Source organism: Arvicola amphibius, chromosome 11 (genome assembly GCF_903992535.2).
Source record: "Arvicola amphibius chromosome 11, mArvAmp1.2, whole genome shotgun sequence".
In the NCBI taxonomy this organism is placed as follows: Eukaryota; Metazoa; Chordata; class Mammalia; order Rodentia; family Cricetidae; genus Arvicola; species Arvicola amphibius.
In genome coordinates, this window is record NC_052057.2 from 46,448,548 (window position 1) to 46,468,516 (window position 19,969).

General features: G+C 45.2%; 1 protein-coding gene across 3 annotated transcripts in view; it reads right to left on the reverse strand.

Moving 5' to 3' along the window:
• Positions 1-19,491, reverse strand: part of Tnik (TRAF2 and NCK interacting kinase) — a 400,877-nt gene extending 381,386 nt beyond the window's left edge. For all 3 annotated transcript variants that reach the window (XM_038348394.1, XM_038348395.1, XM_038348393.1), the window contains exon 1: positions 19,122-19,491. In XM_038348394.1, the coding sequence (XP_038204322.1) occupies positions 19,122-19,178 (57 nt within the window). In that variant the 5' untranslated portion in view covers positions 19,179-19,491. The remainder of the gene's footprint in view (positions 1-19,121) is intronic.
• Positions 19,492-19,969: the final 478 nt, after the last annotated feature.

The window sequence follows — 19,969 nt, forward strand, 5'->3', positions numbered from 1 at the left end:
ACGGTTAAATCCAACTACCACCCCTGCTGAGAGTCCTCTACTCTAGTTCAACTAATTTTTTCCCAGAAGAGTTGATTGTTTACAATACATTAAACTCACTATGTAACTCATAACATTTTGAGAATTATAGAATAAACGGTGATTTGCCTATAGATTTTGCCTATCGGTGAGCGCTGCTGACACCACAGAAGGGTGGGGAGTGGGTTAGCTCACAGAGGGCTGGCCAAGTGAAGAGCTCAGCTTCTGCCGCGAGTCACAAGAAATACTCATTTCTTGAATGAAAAGACAGAAGGATACCCAGACAGAGCTTGCCTTCCTTCGCAGGGATCACAATGTCCTCCAAGGGAAGGAGAGGGGGACAAAGGGCCTGCCACGGTCTAGAGAAGAGGTCCAGGCTGGGGAAAGGGCACAGACATTAGAAAAAGCACCAAACTCCGAGATAGAAGAAAGCTAGGTAGGAACGGCAGTAGACAGTGCATCCCGGTCCTAGTTCCAAAGCCCTTCCCTTCTCAGCAAAGCTTCATGACCTATAGCACTTTAACTTGAAGGAAGCCATAACTCTTTCTGTAAATGAGACATGCTCTCAGGAACACAGGGTCCCAGGCAGGCAAGCAGAAAGCAGCAGATAGAGCTGTGGTGGTCGATAGCTTGAAAGGTAGTCAAGAAGGCCTGAGTGCCGTCTCCAGCCTCTTGGTTTTTAAAGAAAATATTATATTTGTTTTTTAAAGCCAGGTGTGCACATTTGTAATTCCTTGGCTGAGAAGGTACAGATAGGTGGGATCCTGGGAATTAAGTCGGCCAGCCTAGCCTACATGATGAGCCCCATGGAAGACTGTCTTAAAGGTGGTGAACAGCAACTGAGGAACAGTTCCCCAAGCTGTGCTCCATAGGTCTCTTCACCCACACCTCAGCTTCCAGGGCTCTAAAATTCAATCGTGGGTTACTGCAAAAGGTGGCTGCAATAAGATAACACTTATTAGAACCATGGTTCAGGGTTAGCTGCATGGCAAAGAGCTCAAGAGAGCTGCACCTGTGCTAATGCATGCAACATTATGAATGTCATGTGCAATAGTATAACTATTACACATGCGCAGTCACACATGTGCACACACACACACACACACACACACACACACACGAAACCAGAAGGTGGCCCCAGAGTCTGCCCCTTCCAGGTGGTGAAGGAGTGAACGTCCTAGAAATGCCACTTTGCGGTCTGATGGGGATTTGCCCAAGTGGAGATGGCCCCATGGAAAGCACCGCCCGGCATGGCACGTCTGTCTTTACACTTGACTCAAGTGTGACTTAGAGGCCACCAAGCTGGCTTGTGTCATCTTAGCACATCTCTGTCACTCTAAAGAGACCCATCATGCCCACCTGCAGCCTTGTCTTAACACTGGCCTGCTTTCTGTCATGGATTCGCCTTCTCTGGGGGAGGCATGCAAGCAGAATCACAAAGAGCAGTATTTGCCTTCCATTGATTTTGTAGAACTTTTAAAAGATATTTTCTACATTATAGTATGTATCCATACTTTCTTTTATCGCCAACTAGTATTCCATTTCATGGAATCACATTTTATTGCCCTTTATGTCAGCTGGAAGATATTTGTGGGGTTTTGCCACCTTTTCGCTGATATGAATCAACTCTACTGGGAACAACCATGTGCTCACTTTTAAAAGGCTGTACATTTTCATGTTGTTTATGTTGGTAACTAGAACTGCAATCACTAGGTCACATAGAAAGTTTCCATTTGATCTTTTCAAAACTAAGCCCAACTCCTTTCCCGGGTATCGGCCCACACTATTATCCCATCCGTAATACAAAAGTAGATCAGTTTATCTATATTCCAAGATCTGCCGTACCTTTAAATTCATCTCTATATCTGCTGTGGATGCAACCACAGGGACAGCACTGCCCAGAATGGGCTGGGCCCTCCCCCACCAATCACTCATTAAGAAAATATTCACGGGCTTATCTACAGTTCAATGTTATGGAAGCATTTTCTCAATCGATGCTCCCTCCTCTCAGGTAACTCTAGCTTGTGTCAGATTAACAGAAATCCATCGCGTTGCGAACGTGCACATGAATTAGGAGAGAGCTGATACAGCTTGCACCCTCTTCCCACAGAGAAAGCTCACCACTATCTGGAACCTGGTCTCTGCTTCAGTAAAGTCTTATTTCAAATACCACCCTGTTCCACTGAATTTGCATAGTTCTCCATATTCAAAGAGGTGCTTCATCTGGGGAGGACCCCTTGCTGTTCCTAGCAGTGAGGACATAAAGCAATACCAGCTTCGGGTGTAGCTGGTTACAGGGAGGTTTAGGTAGTCAGCTGGTCAGGTCCCCTAAGATTTCAGTCACTCAAAGAGAAGAAAGAGAAAGTGGGAGTTAGGAAGACGTAAAGAAACACTGCTGCTCTTCCTCCAGTCCCTCCACTAAAATGCGCAGCCTTCTAAATCTCACACGTATAGTTCTCGTCCCTAAACAAAAATGGATTCAATTCCAGGAATGATGGCTACAGCAACTGCTTGTGCAGGTTACACCTTCTAAGCGCTCCCTGATGTAACAGACTATCATTGAGACCGAAAGTCCCAGGCATGTCCGGACTTCCGACGTTATGGCCATCTACAAAGTTCATGCTTGAGTAGCATGCAATCGAGTTACAAAACGTAGTCTGGCACTGCAGTCTCATAACTTAAGTAAGTTTATGATTCTGTTGGGTCAAATGTATAGCCTTCCTAGGAGACAGGTTAAACACACCTGGATCATACCTGCTCCAGACAGCGCCTGGGTACTGAATCCAAGCAAGCAACACAGGTCTCTTTTTTTCTTTCCATAAAGAAAATGGAGTTCTCCCTGCCTGATTCTAGGCCAGTTGTTAGATGAGAGAGAACTAGGGGTTTCGGAAGGAGAAAGCAGTCGCTTGACCAAACTCAAAACATTCTCCAATTCTACAAATGGCTTGAAGTGGTTTGAAGTCCATAATTTCCTTAGGCAAGGCCTATGAAATCACCGTTAGGTAGTTAGTCACATATAAGAAAAAACTAGCAGCCATTAGGCAGGCATCACTGTTTTGAAACAGGGTCTCATGTAGACCAGGCTGGCCTTGAACTTGCTGAGAACGATCTTGTTCCTTCACTGTGGGTCCAGGTGGCTAAGATGGAAAGTGTGTCTGACCTCAGCTGATCTGCGTGGTGCTGGGGATCTAAGGAAGAGTGCACACTAGGCAGGTACTCTACCTACTGAGCTACAAACTCAGCCCCATAGGCAGACTTTAGAAACAGTAGAAGCCCTGCCTAAAATGTAGTTTGGCACAGTGGCCTCTTTGGCTGTTGTTCACTTTCGCCCCTTGGGAATATGATCTATTCTATACTCGGCCCTGTTTGTATGGTTTGAGTTATTTCTACAGATATCACAAGTACCAGAGGAGACAGGGAGTCCAGCTCAGGCCCCAGTGAAGCCACTAGAAGAGAACGTTCTCTCCTGTGTTCCAATATTATAGGGGACTGAATATGCTACCCACTTAGAGAGCAGCTAATAGTCTTGACAAAAATGGTTGAGCAACTCACTTCCTGAATTCCAATATCTAAGAAAGTTGGACCTCTCCCCCAAGTCACCAAAAATGGGGAAGACAGAATCATCTTTAACAAGATTTTTATTCTTCTGTTCAACCATCTCTTTTACCTGTCATAAACATGTCCTAAGAAGATGTCCTCAATTGGCCTTTTCAAAAATATCTTCCCTAGCAGTGCATGAAATAAAACGCATAGTCCCTGTCAGGCTGTACGGACACCTGCTTTGACAACCATCATTGGCACCAAATTCCCTCCACACAAGCAGACATACACCACACCCAGCTTGCATATCTAACAACTGGGGACGGAATAACAACATGGGGGCATTTCTGTGACTGACAGAGAAGTGTTTGTCGGGTGTTACAATAACATTCACTGGCTTCTCTCAATAGGGAAATCCTTTAGCTTTCCACAGGTACATTCTGTTGTCCCGGGGTAAACGAAAATGAAAACAAACAAACAACGCAGTAATGATGTGAGCTCTGTCTTATTTCTTTCCCAGCTGCTGTGAGAAAAATCCCCTGACTAGACCTGGAGATGCAGCACAGTAGTGAAATGCTTGCCCAGCATGTGAAAGGCCCCGGGTTCAAACCCCAGTGCCACCCAAACCAAAACAAACCAAAGTTGACAAAAAGTGACTTAGGGGAGAGAGGCTTTATTTCAGCTCAGGTGCAGGTTATAGTCCATTACAGCGGGAAGCCACAGCCCAGGAGTTAGAGGGCGTTGGTCTAGTCGCATCCACAATCAGGAACAGAGGGCAATGCATGCACTTTGGCTGCTCCCCTGCATTCTCCTCTCTTGCCCAGTTCAGAATCCTCTGCCGAAAAGACGAAGCCCCTCACAGGGGTGTGTTTTATCACGTCCATTAGTTTAATCAAAATAGCACCCCACAGACACGCCACAGGTCAACCTGGTCTATACAATCCCTAATGGAGATCCCCCTTCACAGGTGACTCTAGGCTGGGTCAAATTGACAATTAATAACCATCACAGTGTGCAAATAGAAGGTCAAGAACATATAAGTATTGATTCCCTTTTTACAACAATTGATTGACTCAATGATTGATTGATTGATTGATTTTGTGTGTATGCGTGAATATATATATATATATATGCTCACATGAACATGTACACATGAATGTAGTGGTCAAAGGGCAACTTTCAAGAACCAGTTCACTCTTTCTACCACGTGGGCTCCAGGGCTGAACTCTGGTCTGCTTAGGAACAAGTACCTTGACTCACTGAGTTATATGGCTGGCCCAGGATTCCGCCCCGCCCCTCCACGCTTTGGCTTCCAGGCAAATGCCAACACCTACTGGGGCTTTAAATTAAATCCACATTTCCATGCAGAGATTGACATCAAAAGGTTCCATTTCTTTGAGCATGAGAGGCTAGGGTTTGTGTGTGTGTGTGTGTGTGTGTGTGTGTGTGTGTGTGTGTGTCTTGAATAAACTTATCAGTTAAAACAACATTATCTGGGAGATGGCTCAGTCAGTAAGGTACTTGGTGCCTGCTCTTCCCCCATGAGCATCTGAGTTTAAATTCCCGTTGCCCCAGACAAAGCCAGGCCTGGTGGCATGCATTTGTACCACCAGAACTGGGGCCGTGGGAACAGGGGGATACCTAGCCACACTCACTCATCAGCCCATCTAGCTGAATCTGTGAGCTTCAGATTCAGTGAGAGATCATGTCACAAAACATAAAGTAGGAAGATTCCCTCCACACACTTGCACACATACCCACTCACACAAATCCACACACATGACTATAGCACGAATAAACACACACGCACATGCACTACAAGTAAAGGGGCAGTAGGGGTAAATCACAGTGCATAGGACACCATTTCCTGAGGATCCACCACTGCTGAGGTCTCTGAGCCTGCTGGGTAAGCAGCACAGCCTTGTTCTGCTCACTATCCAATCCAGCAAACTTGAGTTATACCTACAAGGAGACAATACTCAGACCCGTGTCCTACATAGTGAGACGTATTTAACACAGTCAAGCTAGAGACGTTAGAGGTGCTTCTGGTTTTTTTTTTTTTTGATGCATTTCTTTATGATGTAGCTTACTGTGCCATTTCTTCTGTTACCCCCAGATAGAAATGACTAAGCCACAGGACACAGCCATGCCTCAGTGCCCTTCACTACTTCATTTAACTTACTACAGCAGCTTGGTCTTAGGCCAGGGCACACACTAGAATGGAGGACCTCATTTTTAAATTCATGTTGTTTGTGTTTCAGATCTGGGAGGACCAAAGTCACAGTTGATATGAGTCTTGACATGAGCAGATCGCTCCAACCAGCTCCAACCAGCTGGGTCAAGCAAGGGCAATGATAAAATGTGGTATGCGCCAAAGCCACCCTCAGGCGTAACCGAGCAACCCCGAAAACGCCACTCTCTAAGCGCCTAGCAAGGCATTGCTTTCCAAAACACAGTTAGCACCAACTCCCCATGTGGACATTTCTCATGGTTCTGTTCTGGATTTAACTGCATTTTCTATCCAGATTATAATCAGAGAGGGTGTTTAATTGGATAATGTTCGCAACTACTTTGAAGATATAAAGTGCCCCACAAATGCTAAATATTATTATTATTGTTTAAATACAGTTTGCAATTACTGCTTACAACCCATCCCACCCACTTCCCTGCTGGAACTTGATTACAGGCAGCTCCGGAATACCTAGAGGTAATTGATGAAGCTGCGGCCATGTGCAGCTCTGCACTTTACCCCGGGCATAGATAATTTGTAGGTATTTTAAGGCAAGGGATGGCTCATAAAATTCAGTAAATCAAAGCAATTGGCCCCACAAGACTGACAGCCATAGAGTTGTTTCAGTTTTAATAGTTTTGTACTTAAAGACCAGGTGGAGTATCAGGGTGGACTCCAGAATGGAAGCTCTCTCTCTCTCTCTGCCTCTGTCTCTGTCTTTCTTTCTCTTTCTCTCTCTCTCTCTCTCCATCTCTGTCTCCCTCTCTCCTCCATCTTCTACTTTTCTTCTCGTTACCGTTTTTTTTTTTGTTTTGTTTTGTTTTGTTTTGTTTTTTTCTTGCACTGCTGATGATCAAACCCTTACCTGGGACAAATTCTCCACCTAAAGTGTGTTCTAAACCTTCTACTATAATCTTACAATATCTAAGTTCTTATTTTTAAAAACGTTATAACCAAAGATTTTAAGTAAGTATCTGGGAGCTAAAGCCCTGAAAACAGCCCCTGTCCTCTGCTGGCTTCTGGCTCATTTGTGACCTTGTGTCCAACCCCCAGATGTAGCATTCCCCAGTTCCTGACCCCAGAGGACAAAACTGTGAGTCTGACACCACAAATCACCTAAAGCAAACTTGCTTGAGCATTTCCCAAACATGGCCGATTCTGTTAACAGCTCCTTTGCATGCAGCACAGGAAGGGCGGTGCTAATCCTCAAAGAACATAAGGTTCACATTCTGGGTTGATGTTGGATAAAACAGCAGTATCATAAGGAAGAAACTCCTGGAAAGTGATTCCTAACAGCACCACTATGATCCTCAAAGTTGAAACATGTATGCAATACTGAGGCTGAGCTCGAAGTTCTTCAACTAGCTCTGACCTCATGACCAGGGTCATCCATAAAATGACAGCCAAGTGGGTCCCAGTATGGGAGTGACTTTGGAGCCCCTAGTTAATCATATTCTCAGTCATTTGGCAGCTCTGTGTGAATTAATTGGTTTTTCTAAAGCTTTCATATTTGTTTGCAAATGATACTATATACATCCTAGGAAATTGGAAAGAAATTTAGCAAGGTTGAGAACTTTCATACTTTTACCCTAAATTACACGTCCAAGAAATTACTCTATGGAAAGAGATGCACAGAAAAAATTATTTATAAGCATTCTTATAAAATAATATTCATAAGAATTTAAAAGTTTGAAACAGCCTCAAACTTTGTCAATAGAAATATTACAATACATTTTAGCAATAAAATTCTAAACAGTCTAACAACATGATTAGAAAATTAAACATTGATTAAAAGTCTATTATATACTAAACATTTTAGTCTTGATAACAATTCTAGATATGACTCTTTAAGATGAATACTAAAATCTTTATAAGTAAAATGATACGATATTTCAAAATCATATGGAAAATGAAGTGGTTAGGAGCTTTGGGGAAACAAGATCAGGCATGAGGAATGTTAAAGACAGAGATACTTGTCAACTTGGTGTGTGTGTTTTCTTAATAAGAGTGTTTTTGAGATTTAATTCAAACTGCATAACGTTTTCTCTCTTGAAGTGCACAGTGACTTTTACTGTATTTACATAGGTGAATAGGAATGGGACCATTTAGACCATGGGCAGTCACTAGTCACTCCCTCCCTCCATCAGCTCCAGCAACCATTAAATCCCTTTATTTCTCCATGGACTTTCCTAGTCTGGAAATTTCTCAGAAATGCAGTCATACAACAGGTGTTGTGGATTCTTTCACAATGCTAATGTCCAGCCACATGGTAGCACAAATCAGCGCTTTCTTTTATTACCTGTAGCTAGTCCATCATACGGTGTTCCACTTTGCTCTCGGTTGCTCTGATAGTCCATGATCAAAGGCAATTTAGGGGAAAATACAGTTTATTAGACTGACAGTTCTGGGCCATGTCCATTACTGAGGGATGCTAGGACAGGCGCTCAACCAGAAGCCATGGTCTAGTCTCTGGCTCATGCTTTCTTAGACTTGGGTTTCCAGACCCAGAGTCTGGGGATGGTACTGCCCACAGTACCCATTGTAGGCCATCTCACATCAATCCTCAATCAAGACAGGCATGTCCACAGGCCAATCTGATCTGGGACATCCTCCATTTAAGTTCCCTCTTCCCTGAAGGCTCTAGGATGAGTCAAGATGACAATGAAAAGCTATGCACAAATGATGAACTGCATATTACTTATTCATTAAGTGATAGGAGATTAGCTTCCATCTTAGAGCTACATTAAAGATCCATACATATTTTAATACGAATATGTGTTTTAACTTGGGCATATACTAGAAGCTGATTGCTGAGTTAAATCGTAAGTTAGCATTTTGAGAAACTGCCCAATTATTTTCCAAGTGCCATTTATGCCTGAATTCTGCTGATTTTATGTAACTTTAAGTAATATCTTAGTTAGGGTTTCTATTGTCGTGAAGTGACACCATGACCGTGGCAATTCTTATAGATGAAAACATTTAATTGGAGTTGGCTTACAGGTTCAGAGATTTAGTTCACTATCATGGCAGGAAGCATGGTAGCACACAAGCAGACATGGTGCTGGAGAAAAAGCCAAGAGTTCTAGCTACATCTGGATCGGCAGAGAGCAGGAAGAAAGACACTGGGCCTGGCTTGAGCATTTGAATCCCCAAAGCTCACCCCAGTGATAGACGTCCTCCAACAAGGCCATACCTCCTAATAGTGCTGGTCCCTAGGAGCCTATGGAGGCCATTTTCATTCAAGCCTATACAAGGATTTTTTTAAACCATCTAGAGACAATCATCAATAGCACGGGGAAAGCTTGATTACTAACTTTGTTTGCTTGCTTGCTTGTTTTGCAAGTAGGAATTGAGTGTCTTGCCTGCACTCTACCAGTGCAGTATATCCTCAGCCATCTTTTTATTTTTTATTTTGAAGCACAGTCTCTCTCCAAGCTACCCATGCTGGCCTTGAACTCAGCTTGCAGCTCAGGCAGACTTTGAATTCACAGTCATGTTGCCCCAGCCTTTCAAGTAGCTGAGATTACAGGCCTAAACCATGAGGCCCTGATGACAAGTTTACATAACAGGTTACAGCTAATACACAAAACATAATCTTAATTCTCTTGAAGCTTTTTATTTAGCCATACGTAGAGAAAATTACTAATCTGTATATCAGAGGTTATCATTCGAACCAAATGGAACCTCTTTTTGCTTGTTCATTGTTGCGAAATTTTCTGTAGTGACCATGAGTTGCTTTAATGATGATATGAAGAGAAGGAGTTGCTTCTTCAACAATTCAGCAGTCTTTGCTCACGTTGAGTCTGCATTTTGGGACACTGGAATCCCTGGGCCATCCTGCTCACATACGAGCTTGGCTGCTGCACGTCTTTTAAGCTCTTCAAGTTAGACTCTCAAAAATATTAGCTATCATTCATGTAATGGAGTTGCTTTCTCACTTATGCAGTGAGGGAGACAGGGTCCAGAACCTTGCTCACATTAAGCAAGCCCCCTACCACTGAGGTACATGTCCCCAGGTCCCCAACTTTGTTTTAAGATAAGAAGTCTCTGATGTGTCCAGACTGGGCTTCTGTAATCATTCTGTCTTAGCCTCCTGGCCTGTGAGCTTACATTGTATAGGTAGTTACTGACTATCTGGTTAACATAACCATGTTTTCCTCTATCCCACACTTACACAGACATGACCACTTAACAATTAAGATGTTTAATTTCTACATTAAAAACAACTTTGCAAGCATCTTTGTAGCCACACTTTTCCAAGTTTATTTTTGTACTGTAGGAAAAAGAGATTCTCTAAGATGACCTGGAATTTAGCAAACCAGTTGAGTGATGTAGAATAACAGGATCCCAGCTCTGCCTTTGGGGCTTCATCCTACAAGAGAAGGATCTCCTCCGAGCTCCAGTGCCTACTTACAAAAGAGGTAAGCTGCATCCCAAAGCACTAGATAGGAAGATTGATGGACAGATGTGTAAACAGATATCCAAACACAATCACCCCTGGGTTTTCATTTCATACTTCCTTAGTTCAATGATTCAGTGGCTTTATCTTGTGTTCTACTTTTATCAGAAACTGGCACACAATTATTCTGGATGTGTATGGCAACATGAGTAAATATGATCTCTTATACACAAAATAATTAACTACACAAATTGGACAATGCTTACTTACTGAGTATTTATCATGTGCCCTGTGTCAGACAATGTTCTAAACACCAGGATGATACATATGGCAAGATCTCTTTGAAAGCAAAGCTTCTGACCCAGTGGGGTACACATATAGTTTTTTTATTCTAAATCATCATAATTGCTTTAAAAACAATAAAACCCTGAGTAAAATAGTCAAAGATCGAGTGACTATGAGATGTGTAGCAAAGACCTGTCTCTCAGGCAGCACGTTGCTCTCACAATCTGAAGAGATAACACGTCAAAGAAAAGCTCTGTGATAGGCGGTCTCTGGAGGGCGTTTGGTGATGCTTGTCTCTGGCAGTGTGACTCCGTGTAGGGGAGTCCTTCCTCACTGACTAGGGCCAACCTGAATTACAGACGAGCTAGCAGGATGTCCTGATTTATGACTTCCAAGATTACATCATAAAAGACTGTTGCTTCTGTCTTGTCCACTGAGCCTGCATTAGCTGGAAAAAGTTGTTGCCATGTCACAAGGATGCTCCAGCATGACACCATAAGTCTGTGCCACTTTTCTTTCTATTGCCTTGATGAAGACCATCACCAAAAGCAGCTTTGTGGGGAGGACAGGGTTTCTTTGGCATACATATCCTGAGTCCATTGAGGGAAACCAAGGCAATGCTTGAAGGCGAGGCCGAGAAGAACGCTGCATACGGGCTTGCACCCCAGGCTTGCTCAGTCTGCTTTCCTACACTGGACCTCCAACCGGAGTGTGGCACTGCCCCCAAGGATCTGGGGCCTCTCACACCAACTTAAACCAAGAAAATGCTCTACAGACTTGCCTATAGGCAATCTTATGAAGGCATTTTCTCAACAATGATTTCCTCCTCCCAGATATATCTAGATTTGTGTCAAAATGACAAAAGTCAACCAATACAGACCTCCCGCCCTCTCCCAATCCCCTTCTACCCATTTCTTTCTTCATCAGGATAAATATTCAAAGTCATTTTACAGTGACTTCCCGGACATAAAACCCTTCCTACCTGTCATTATTTTTCAGTAAAGATTGCTGTCCTAAATATCACAAGGATGTTTTTAAAAATTGAAAACACCTTGGTGTGAGCATGCACATGCATGCAAGTGCACATGCACTCACACACATGCACACGTATGCACACACACATATATGTGCACACACCAGCCTTTAGAGTCTAACCCTCAGAATATGAAATCTCTCAAGACAGAATATGGAGAAAATTGAGGCAATTTTTAAGATAAGAAAATTCTAGAAACAAGGACTCTCCTTCACAGGACTTGTCATTGTATTTCTCATGATTACTCTTTCTGAAATTGCACTGTATGTAACAGGCATCCATTGGAGCTCTGCCCTCCATAAAAGGCATCCCCTAAAGTCATGCCACCTACAGAGCGTAATTGAATGCATGTTCCCTGAGGCTGTGCCATGGCCAGCATGGGACTGCTTTTCTGGAGTTTCTGTATCTTCTGTAGGCAGCACCACCTCCGGACCGTCTATAGGACTGCTCATGTATATTTGTGAATATGGTATTTGTTGCTTTGTTGTGTGAAAACCCCTGGAGGTAATCCCCAGGGAGAGGCACCATTCTCTGCTCTGAGGAAGTTCACTGTGCAGTAGCTGAAATCTAGGAAGGCACATCCTGAGTCAGATCTGTAAGTGTCAGAGGGAACGTGTACTTGAGAAAAACCAAGAACAGTTGTTTGGAAATAGTAGCCGGTGTATGCTTATTATTGGAAGGCAATAAGGTAGGATGTGCCCTAGAAGCATCCATCAGGTGGAAGAATTGTCCTCTGTGTCAATAGGAAGCTGGCTATTAGAATGAAGGACCATGGTGGTATACCCAGTTGAGTGGGAATTAGTTTAGACACCTTGCTGGAGTGCAGACTTTGCTCCATAGGCTAGAAAGCCAAGGAAGGCCTGGTAAAAAGCGATGACCAGAAAGAAAACACACTTTAAAAAACAGATGTGGCTACCATGAAGGGGCTAGTCAGAGGAAGGCCGGGGGTGGAGACATGGGAAGTGGGTCTTCTCATGAGTGTTGCCCAGGGAAGAGTTATTACAGAAGCTACAGAGAAGAGTAGACACAAGCGGACTCAACAATAGATATTCAGAATATTTATACTTGGAGTGAAGGAAAGTATGTTTTCCGAATTCAGGGTATCTTGGGACAGCTGATCTCAGTCTGGGTAAGTAGGAAGAGATAGGGGCATTATCTCTTTCTGAAGGCAGCAAACTTCCAATCAAAGTGGAAGAAACCATCCTCCAGTTTCTCTAACTGTTCTCATAGAGACCTCACATTTATACACGCAGAAGAACATTTAAGTAGCTAATATCATGAAGATTTTCTTGAAATTCTCATCATACTGCTAACAAACTAACTTAGATTTCCTCCTAAGAGAACTTCACCTGCCTCCTCACCCCCAGGATGGAAGCAGCAATGTGACATTCAAGCAGCTCTCAGACTCCGTGTATCCCAAATTCTGTCAGAAGCATAGCGAATGGCTGTATCCAGGTGGGCATGGCCACCAGGATTCCATCACAGCAGCCCAGGAAGGCTGCTCTCACCCAAAGGAGAATGGCGTCAAAGCAGTAAGGGCATGAATTCATCCCAGAGCAGAAGGAAGAAAGGGCCAAGCAGCAAGACTCAAAATTACAAGCTTTCCAAGAGCCTTAGAGATAAGGGCATGAGAAGGATGCCTGATAAAGACAAAGCATCTGAAATGCTTTCTTCGATGAAATAAACCATAACCTTCTAAGAAGATAATTATGCAAACAGCAAGATCAAGACTTGTATTAGACATTGTATTAAAGATTAATCCTGTTACTAATGAATATTAAAAATGTTTGATTTTCCACTGATATTCTGCTAACTATTGCTGCACCCCCTTTTTCTTTTCTTTTAGATCCATTGGAGTTTCAACTGCCGGCATGTCCGTGTAAGGGTGTCAGGTCCCCTGGAACTAGAGTTACAAACAGTCATAAGCTGCCATGTGGGTGCTGGGGATTGAACTCAGATACTCTGGAAGAGCAGCCAGTGCTCTCCACAGCGGAGCCATCTCTCCAGCCCTTGCTGCACTCTATTTTATTAGGAGGCCGTGTTGTTGCAAAGAAGATACCTTTCAACGTCTTGGGAGAACAACAAACTCATCGAGAGGGAAACTGCTGTGCCCCTGCCATCTTAAGATACTGTTCTCAATCCATGCAACTTTACAAAAATCCTATTTTAGACCAAATTTAATTAAGTGCTCTGGGGTAATGAATTAATAATGTTTCAAGAATTCTCTAAGACTCAAGAGACCCCTGGCCAGCTTTTAAGCACTGGGCTATTAGAGTATCATTTTTTAAGTGTCCACTCCACTCCATCCCCTCTGCAAAAGAAAAACTATGAAAAGATATGACATAGTAAAGGTGTTTGCATTTAAATAATGGGTCATCCACACAGAATAGGAAAAAAGACAAGTAAAAGAAATTGTTTTCATACATAAGGCCAATGACTGATACTAGTCTAGAAACATAGTAATCTTTAAAAGGCTTCTGGGTGTCCTTTCTCCTCTGGAATGGATGTCTATCCTAGAACCAAGCTCAACCGAGGACCTGAGAGATGTGTACAAGGCTACATGAGCACATGAGCTAGTCTGTCTCAATGCTATTGAATGCACCTTCAATGAAGAACACTGAGGATAAAACCTGATAACAACCTCTGGCCCCCACAGGCACGGATACATGTGCACTTACATACACTCAAAAGATGTGCGTTCTAAACCAGACATAGTGGCACACACCTGTAATCCCAGCACTCAGGAGGCTAAGGCAGAGTATTCGAAGTTAAGACCAGTATAGGCTACAAAATGAGTTCCACACTATTGTTGGATGTTTCTTAACAACCTGTCTCAAAAACCAAAAACAAACAAAAAATATCCTTCTGCATTTTCTACTAGGTGCATTCACTGGGATCAAATGTTGGTGAGCTTGAGTTACCCATAAAATTCTAGCTAATGACATATTTGTATGTTTTTTTGTGACTTAAATACTCTGCCCTAAAGTATTTGATTTTAGAATCCAGGGTAATAAAGACAAATGGTTGATATTCCATCTTTGTCCTGTGATACCTAAGTGGCATAACCCAAATCACAGAACTTATGGGATATGCACAGAAAATCCAGAAGCTTGTGACCACTCCCCCTCATTCACTCACGCATTCATTCATGCATACACTCACCCATTCATTCACCCATCCAATCATTTTTTAATTAATGAGGCATCTAAATTCAAATGACTCTATGGCCCTTGACTCTTATGAGGAGGCAAGAAGTAAACCTCACACGCCTAGTAACACAGGCGTGAAGACTGCAGTCAAGACACGCATGCAAGCTTTCTGAATGAGATTAATTTTTCAGTCTGGGCTTTGATGGAGAGGAAACTGGCTAGGGACTGGAGAGGCGGTTCGGTTGGTTAGGTGCTTCCCACACAAGCATAATGACCTGAGTTTGGATCCCCAGCAGCCACACACTAAAAAGCTGTCTGTGGCAGTGATGGAAATGGTGGTAGAGTAGAAACAGGAAGATTCCTGTGACTTTGTGACAAGCTAGCATTGCTCCATCAGTGGGTTCCAGGTCTAGTGAGAGCAGAGGGGGCCTGAGGAAATGTACTTTCAGAGGACCTGGGTTCAGTTCTCATATGACAACTCACAACCATCTGTAACTCCAGTTCCAGGGGATCAGACACCCACTTTTGGCCTCTGCGGGGTACCAGAAGGCACATTGTTCACAGGCATACATGAATATAAAAAATAATTTAATTTAAAAAAAAGAAGGTACAGAAAAATAGAGGATGTCACCTGACCTCAACCTCTGGCCTTTCCGATCACATGCAAACACACACACATGCATGACACCTGTACACATGCATATATCAACTTACGTATGCTTATACATCACACACATATGGGGAGGAGAAGAGAAAGAGGAGAGAGAATGGCTAGGCCCGACAATCATGGAGGGGTGGAGAAAGGTGGGCTCAATTTTGTCTAATTTTGTTCAAGTAGAGAAGTATGCCTGAGTCCTGCCCCAAGCTGAAAGTATGGGATCAGTGCCCTGATCTTGAATAGCTGACACCGTGGGCCAAGCTGAAGAGAGCCCATGTGCTCCAGTTCAGAAACATAGTAATCTCCAAAAAGCTTTCAGGGTTGAACTCCCCTCATAGGCAACAGAGCATCATGGTGGATAATTTCATCTTCTAATACAGGAATGTTGGAAGCGGGCATGACTCAAGCCCAGGTCTGAATAAGGGGAATGTTTGCAGTAGTCCGTGTGTGTGTATATATACATTTTCATACACTCACATAGGTAGAGTTTATGTCCATAATACTATATGTAGTATCTGCATCTAAGCCACTGCACAAAGCAGGCATGGAGGCCAGAAAGCTCACACACAGAGTAATGTGTGTGTCTGGATGGACCCCTTGGGACATGTTCAGATGGAGACGGGCTACTGAGAGAAGCTGTCCATGCAGGACAGCCATCTGTCCTGCGTGATTTAGATTGCCATTTGCCTGCAAAGAAGGGATGGAAGAAGGCTAGACAGATAAATTCCAAAGGTGCCTAATAGCTCTGGTCATTCGCATTGATAAGTTCTCTGCTTCTAGCAGGTTTTCCACTTTTAAGAAAAAAATATTTCTTGACCCTGATCAAATGACTTCTCTTGCCCCCTTACCCGCCCCAAGCAGAAAACACTTCATTGATTTTCTTTTCAACTATAGATAATACGCCTGGGAAGACAGAGGAGTCGGGAACCATGGGTTGTCTCCGTCAGCTATTTTTATCTCCTCTTTGGCTGTGTGACCTTGGGCAACACATTTCACCTCTCTGGGCTTCAGTCTCCCAAAGGATACACGAGGGGAATGGGCCAGTGTTCTCCAGATCTCTTCTAGCTTCCGGCTATGAAACAGCACCCAACTCAACACCCGAGTTCTAGCTGAGCTTCACAAGCTCTGAGATGAGGATTCAATACATTGAATTCTGATGATCTGGTTTCTAATGAGAGACCCCACTTCATTTCACACGCACGAAACAAAACAAACAAACAACAACAACAACAAAAACCACCCAAACCTTGCACAATTTAAACGATAGGGACTGATGCTGGCTGCTCTGGTTTGAATTAAGCATTGTTCCTATTTGGGGGAATTTTAGACGGGGCCCAGTCTGGGATCACTGGCTAAGAACAATGAGCCCCCAAAGTCAGAAGGAGAAAGGCCTCTCTATACAGGAGCTGCTTTTAACCACCAAGCCCAGGGTTTACAAAGAGCATTGATTGTGTACATTAAAGAGCCACAGAATCACAGAGGGACTGGCAGGCTGATTCACTGACCTTGCCTGCATCTCAGGGGTCAGGCTTTTTCTCAGGAGGTGCTCGCTTTTGGGCTTTACTGCAAGCTTAGGAACCAGCAATCTCCAAATCTGGGGAGCCAGCCACCATCTATGCTCTGGTTGGTGCAGCCCACCCACTAGCCCTGGGAGAGAAACCTACCTGCACGCCTCACCCACCACAAGACTGCCTGAAGCGTCCAGGCCTGCTGAGTACAACTGTCTGCCCATCTGCATAAGTCTTCCAGCCAGCAACTCCACAGGCCCTGGGAGTAGCTGTTGCCCTAGCTCTTTGCATACCCCAGTGCCGGCAGAGAACTCATTGAGCTTCCTGGGTGACAAAGAGCAATCCCAGTGAATCATGCAATGTTATCTGTTCCAAATACAGGTTACAGGGCACAGGTCTCCCTGAGTGGGAATCGAGTAGCTGTGATGACAGGTTCTCCCCCACCCCAACTTAAAAATCACGTCAGGGAGAATGATGCTAAGATTCTGGCTCAGCTAAATCACAAGCCTGGCTCATTGTTCAGGTTGCTACCTCTTAGCCACTCCTCCTTCCTCAAGTCTGGGGCCACTGGTTCGCCTGGTCAACTCACCCTCAGCAACTCCCAGCTCCAAGCAGAGCAGAAGCGCAGGCAGTGGGTAAAAGGGAGTCATACATCCACTTGTCCTAAGCGCCCTCTCTGTTCCCAACCCCCACACTCAGCTGCCCACTGGTTCCTGATGTGGCCTTTGGGCACTAGAGGAACAGACGGCTTACTGTAATCAGGCATGAATGAGTCTTTGCTGCTCCACTATCGCTGCAGCCCGTTTCAAAGGGCAGTCAGCACTCAACCTGAGCCTCTCTGAATCCTCACCTCCCTGGACCAAAAGATAAGGAAAGGGCCAAGGAGTCAAGGTGTGGGCGGGTGGCAAAGAGGCTCACAGAACCCGAAGAAAAGTATCACTTCAATCGACAGGTAACTAGCTTTTTAAAATGTCTGTGGAGAAAGAGGTAAGAGCAGGAAACACAGGTAAATGTCCCCGAGATTTAGCATCAGCCCAACAGTGTGTTCCGGAGGACCACTGGCCTTCCATCCATACTGGCAGTTGGTGATAGTGACACCATCCTTCAGTCTCAGCTACCCTCCGGGCATCAAGCAGATGCACTTGTTCTTTATTTTTATTTTTAGTTCGGGAGAGGAAGAAACTAGTACTGAGATTGGTGTTCAATCTTTCTCAGATCCCCGCTGCTGCCACCGCCACCACCCCTTCTTACCCCCTTCCTGGCAGGCAGCATCTAATTAAAATGGCAAGAGCCCTAGGCTCCCTTCCCCGAAGGAGTGTGCTGGGATTAGGGGTGGGGGTGGGGAAGCGTCGAGGCTGCAAAGGGATTCCTGGCAGTATGATCTCCAAACAACAGCAAAATGGATTCTAGATCAGTAAAGTCTTATTCAATACAATAGAAACGACGTCTGAGATGTTTCGGGAGAAGGTAAAGGCAGAGCGGCAGAGCTGGGGGAAGGGAAGGTGTTCTACAAAGGACTGGTCACAGACCCGGGAAACACACACACACACACACACACGCGCGCGCGCGCGCACACACACACAGTCTCTCCAGGGAGTTCCGGTGTGGTGAGGAGAAGCAGCTAAGGCGTCCCTTTCACCTGCTGAAGTTCAGCCATAAAACTGAAAGGTCACAGTCACCGAGTTAGAAAGGCATGGGCAGGGTTGAGTTCAAACCGTAGATAAAGGTGAGTGTAGCCTGGCGTTTAGGGAAGCGCCTAGCCTGAGCCCCCGCACCGGAGGCAGAACCCGGGAGGGGAGTCAGTTGCCATCTACCAGACCAGCCCGGAAGAGCAATTACTGCCCTCTTGGAGCCGCAGGGTCGGCTGGTGGGGACAGCTAGACTCACGATGGCATCTTGCAGGTAGCTGGCAAACCTGAGGGACCAGTGCCTTTATTCTTGAAGAGATTCTTTTTTGCAGCAAGGAGCAGTCGGGTCTCGCGCCTTGGCAGGAGACGGTTGCTCGGGTGCACGCACGCACGCACACACACACACACACACACACACACACACACACACACACGCCTTTCATGCAATTATCTTACACCGACCGAAGATGAAACTGACATAAGCTCCACCAGCTTCCTTGCGGAGCCTCGGGAAGAGCCAAGCAGTACAAGGGCAGCCCAGCCTCTGCTGTAGGGATAGAGGCTCAGCTTAGGACCCCATCAGCTGCCCCGGAATCAGAACAGGAAGCTAGGGAACGTTCCCTCGCCCAGCCTCAGACCATTAGAAAGAAAGAAAAAAACACGTTTAGCTCACCCTCAGGGCGGAGAGATCGATTTCATCCAGGCTGCGAGCTGGGGAGTCGCTCGCCATGTCGACTCTTCGCGGGAGAAATGGACCAAACCAGCCCGAAGAGTCTGCCTTGGCAAGTCCACCCTGGTCTATTTCGCTCGCGTCTTCATGCGGCTGTCCGCCAGAGAGGCCCGGGGCCCAGCCTCCCCCGCCCACCCGGGCCCCCAACCAGAGTCGGATTCCGATCTTCCGTGAGCGTCGATCCGCGGGTTCCCGGAGCCCGACCTGCGCGGACCTCCAAGCCCGGAGCCGCGGTGCGTGTGGGCTGCGCGCCCTGATCGGCTAAGGGCGCTGGGGCTGCGTGGGTGTATTTAAATGGGACATGCTTCTTTGCTTGTGCGTGGATGGCGGCTGCATTGGCTGTTATAATGAGACATATCAACTCCTCCACTCAGCTGGGGGGGTGGGGGTGGAGAACCACACAGAACTGTCTATCACCGCTTCCTGGGAGGAGTGGGGGGGGGCGGAGGCGTGGTCTCCGACTGGGGAGAGGCCGCGCTTCCTGACCGGGTCCCTCTGCACTAACCAGGGAGGGGGAGGGGCGCGCACCCTTTCCGCCCCAGCTTTTGCGGGTTAATAGTACTGAATCGGAAGAGACTATTTTGAACCTCGCTGTGAAGGAACCCGAAGGCTATTTTTTAACGTGTTCAATTTGTGCAATGCACCAAAATGGCTCTTCGATCGCATCTTGGAATTTCTTGACTGGATTGAGATGCTCTAATGGTGAAAAGGCTGGTGAGGAGAGGCAGCGGGAAAAGACAGCAGCGTCCTTCCTCCCCCATTAATTATTTGTGGGGCTGGAGTAAAGGCGG